This window comes from Opisthorchis viverrini, assembly GCF_000715545.1.
Source record: "Opisthorchis viverrini unplaced genomic scaffold opera_v5_252, whole genome shotgun sequence".
In the NCBI taxonomy this organism is placed as follows: Eukaryota; Metazoa; Platyhelminthes; class Trematoda; order Opisthorchiida; family Opisthorchiidae; genus Opisthorchis; species Opisthorchis viverrini.
This window is the reverse complement of record NW_008751910.1, coordinates 729,712-732,537: the sequence shown is the minus strand read 5'-3', so window position 1 is coordinate 732,537 and position 2,826 is coordinate 729,712. Positions and strand designations below refer to the sequence as shown.

The window sequence follows — 2,826 nt, the reverse complement described above, 5'->3', positions numbered from 1 at the left end:
CTAGTAGTATCCCAGCCCTCGTGCCTCCTTCATGCAGCATGGCAGCTAGGCACCGAAAGGGTGCTACAGCTGAACGCTTTCTTTTCCTTTTACAGCTGAACGATTGTGACCTTTTTGTACCAAATAACGGTGCACTAATTGGGCGCATCATATGCCTTACGTAAGAAGTGGTGAAATCGACGAAACCTGTGTTTTTCACTTCTCAGTCATCCAGGTTGAACAACAACGGGATGTATCTTTGATATTTGTGTGATGGAAAGTGACGTTTTTCCCCGCGACATGATCGTTCAGCTGTAATACTCTTCCGGTACCTAGCTGCCATGCCACACGAAGGAGGCGCGAGGGCTGGAGTACTGCCAGGTTGCCCAAGCCTAGACAGGGGAAGTGGACAGACAGAGTTCGGGCTGGAACCACGGACCTTCCGCTCACTAAATTCGCGCTCTAACAACTTCGTACATCTCACCCCCAGCGACATGATCCTAAGCACTTCATACCTAAAGGCTTGTTTTCATTTATTGCGTCATTTTTACACTTCAGTTTTCAGTGGATTGCTTTCCATTAGCACGTTCTTACATTCTGAAGAATGGCTATATCGTACCCAATAGTCAGAAGAGATGAGCTAGTTGTCGAAGATCACTTTGGAAAGAAGGTAAGTGGACTTCTTGCGTTTCACATTGTTATAACACAGTATACCTTGGCACTACCACTTTTCAACTTAGCCGCCTAGTGTTTGACTACTGCTCACTTGCGCTCGCAGCTATAATCTTTTTCCCAATCCTTAGGATATTTTGTGGTGCAACGATGGAGTGGAAATGTGAGGGCGGGTTGAAGCATGAAACGGGGGTGCGGCTCAACCCGACCCGGAACTGTGTAGGGTGATTCTCGTGTTCCCTGATTGTGTGTGCTGGGGAACCAAGCATCTCTGAAGGAAGTTCAGAACTTGTGAGACGTGTTTGAAGCTGTCTGGCAACCTGGAGTAACCTAGCTTTCCGAATACAATGGGGAAAAGTCCCTTATAGTCTTTTCGAATACCATCGCACCCTGTCAAGTGTTAGAGTAATGACGTGCATATAGGCGTCCTGCGGTCTTGTTGTTCCCTGATTTCAACAACGTCCGACTCTATCGACATGTTTGTTTCCAACGCCTTTGCGCAACAGGGTATGCCTCAGAAGTTAGTGAATATCTTGCACTGTTTGTGTTCACATACTTGTAGACTAGTGAGTGTATAGGGGCCCTCCAAAAGCTTTTCTACAGAAAGTGCTGCCTAACAACGATACCCACTCTATTTTTGTTTAATTTCGTTACTGGTGAGGTAGCGGGGCGGACACTTGAAGGTCTTCAAAATTCTGGTGTTCAGATCTCTCGTAGCGCGAAACTTGCTTACCTGGAATATGCAGACGACATTTTTCTAATTTTTGCAAGTGGACGGGAAGCGCAAACAATACTAGAAAGAAAGACTTACCAAGGTCATCCAGTCTTTCGGCATGTACTTTGCGACCACCAAGTGCAGGACGTACGGTCTTTGAATAAGCTTTTAAGAATTCAGGAAGTGACACTGAAGGTTGTGAAACACTATTAAAAAAATAGAAATCGTTCAGCTGTAGCACCCTTTCGGCGCCCAGCTACCATTCCACCCGTAGGTTGTGCGAGGGCTGGGGTACTGCCAGGTAGCCCAAGCCCAAACAGAGGAAGTCGAGAGGCAGAGGTCGGGTTCGAACCACGAACCTTCCGGTTAGTAAATTCACGCTCTAACCACTTGGATCATATACACTATACATATCTTGGAAGCCGAATTAGCTCTAACGGTAGTTTGACAGATGAAGAGAACGGATTAATCTCGAGACTCAGAACTGCGTTTGCCAATTTGTGCCCCTTTTGGCATCAGAAGGGTATCTTACTGGGTCTCCTCGACCTAAAGCTGCCACCTTGACGTGGTGGTCGGGCTTCAGTGCTGCAATGATCCCGCGGGCTACACTGGCTGGAACTTCCTTCCACAAGGTCTAACCATGCGAGGAAGGCCAAAGGAGAGCAGCCAGACCAAGAACAGCGAGACCCCGCACTACGAGTAATCGTGGTACGAGGCGGTCTGGGGGTAAAGTCGTACTGTCCTCTGCGACAGGAGTGTGAAGGCAGTAAGGTGTTTCCCCCAGGCGACCAGCATGTCCATATTTATGGAAGCAGCGATGCTGCCTTCCCCCGAGGAAGGACGGGTTAAAAAAGGTCGGCCCCAAAAACCGCACACTCCGGTCGCCCAACGGTTGACCGTGACCGCCGGCGCATTATCCAATACGGTCGAAATACTTTTAAAACCAAAGAGCCTGGTGCTGCTCAAAAGGCACCTGCTGCACGCAGCCGTATCAGGAATGAGACAGTAATGCCTTATTCCCTGGGCCCTCGGGTTAGGCCAACCCCCTGCAGCCGAGCAGGTTAGACTGGTGAGTCGTCGGCTCCGGGTAGGGTCCCCAAAGAAAACCCTACATTTTCCCACTGCCTCGTGGGTCAGACTTTTGAGTCAAAGGCTCAAGGTGGGGTACCTCAACCAAACCCAGAGCAGCTTTTGCGAACCTACGTCACCTGTGGCGTAGGCGTGACATCAGCTTCTCTGTCAAGGGTCGAGTTTACAATGCTGCGGTGCGCTCCATATTACTATATGGATCTGAAACCTGGCCGCTGCGCACCGAGGACGTCAAAAGACTTTCAGTGTTTGACCATCGATATCTTCGGAGCATTGCCCGAATCTGGTGGGAACACCGGATCAGCAATGCTGAAGTACGTCGAATGGTATTCGGAAGAAATAACTCACCCTCGATAGATGAACTGATCACA

At 49.2% G+C, this 2,826-nt stretch overlaps 1 protein-coding gene across 1 annotated transcript in view; it reads left to right on the top strand.

The window, feature by feature from the left end:
* Positions 1–536: 536 nt before the first annotated feature.
* Positions 537–2,826, top strand: part of T265_09078 (hypothetical protein) — a gene marked incomplete at both ends in the record, with an annotated part of 24,001 nt that continues 21,711 nt past the window's right edge. The window contains one exon of the mRNA XM_009175057.1: positions 537–649. Within this exon, the coding sequence (XP_009173321.1) occupies positions 584–649 (66 nt within the window). The remainder of the gene's footprint in view (positions 650–2,826) is intronic.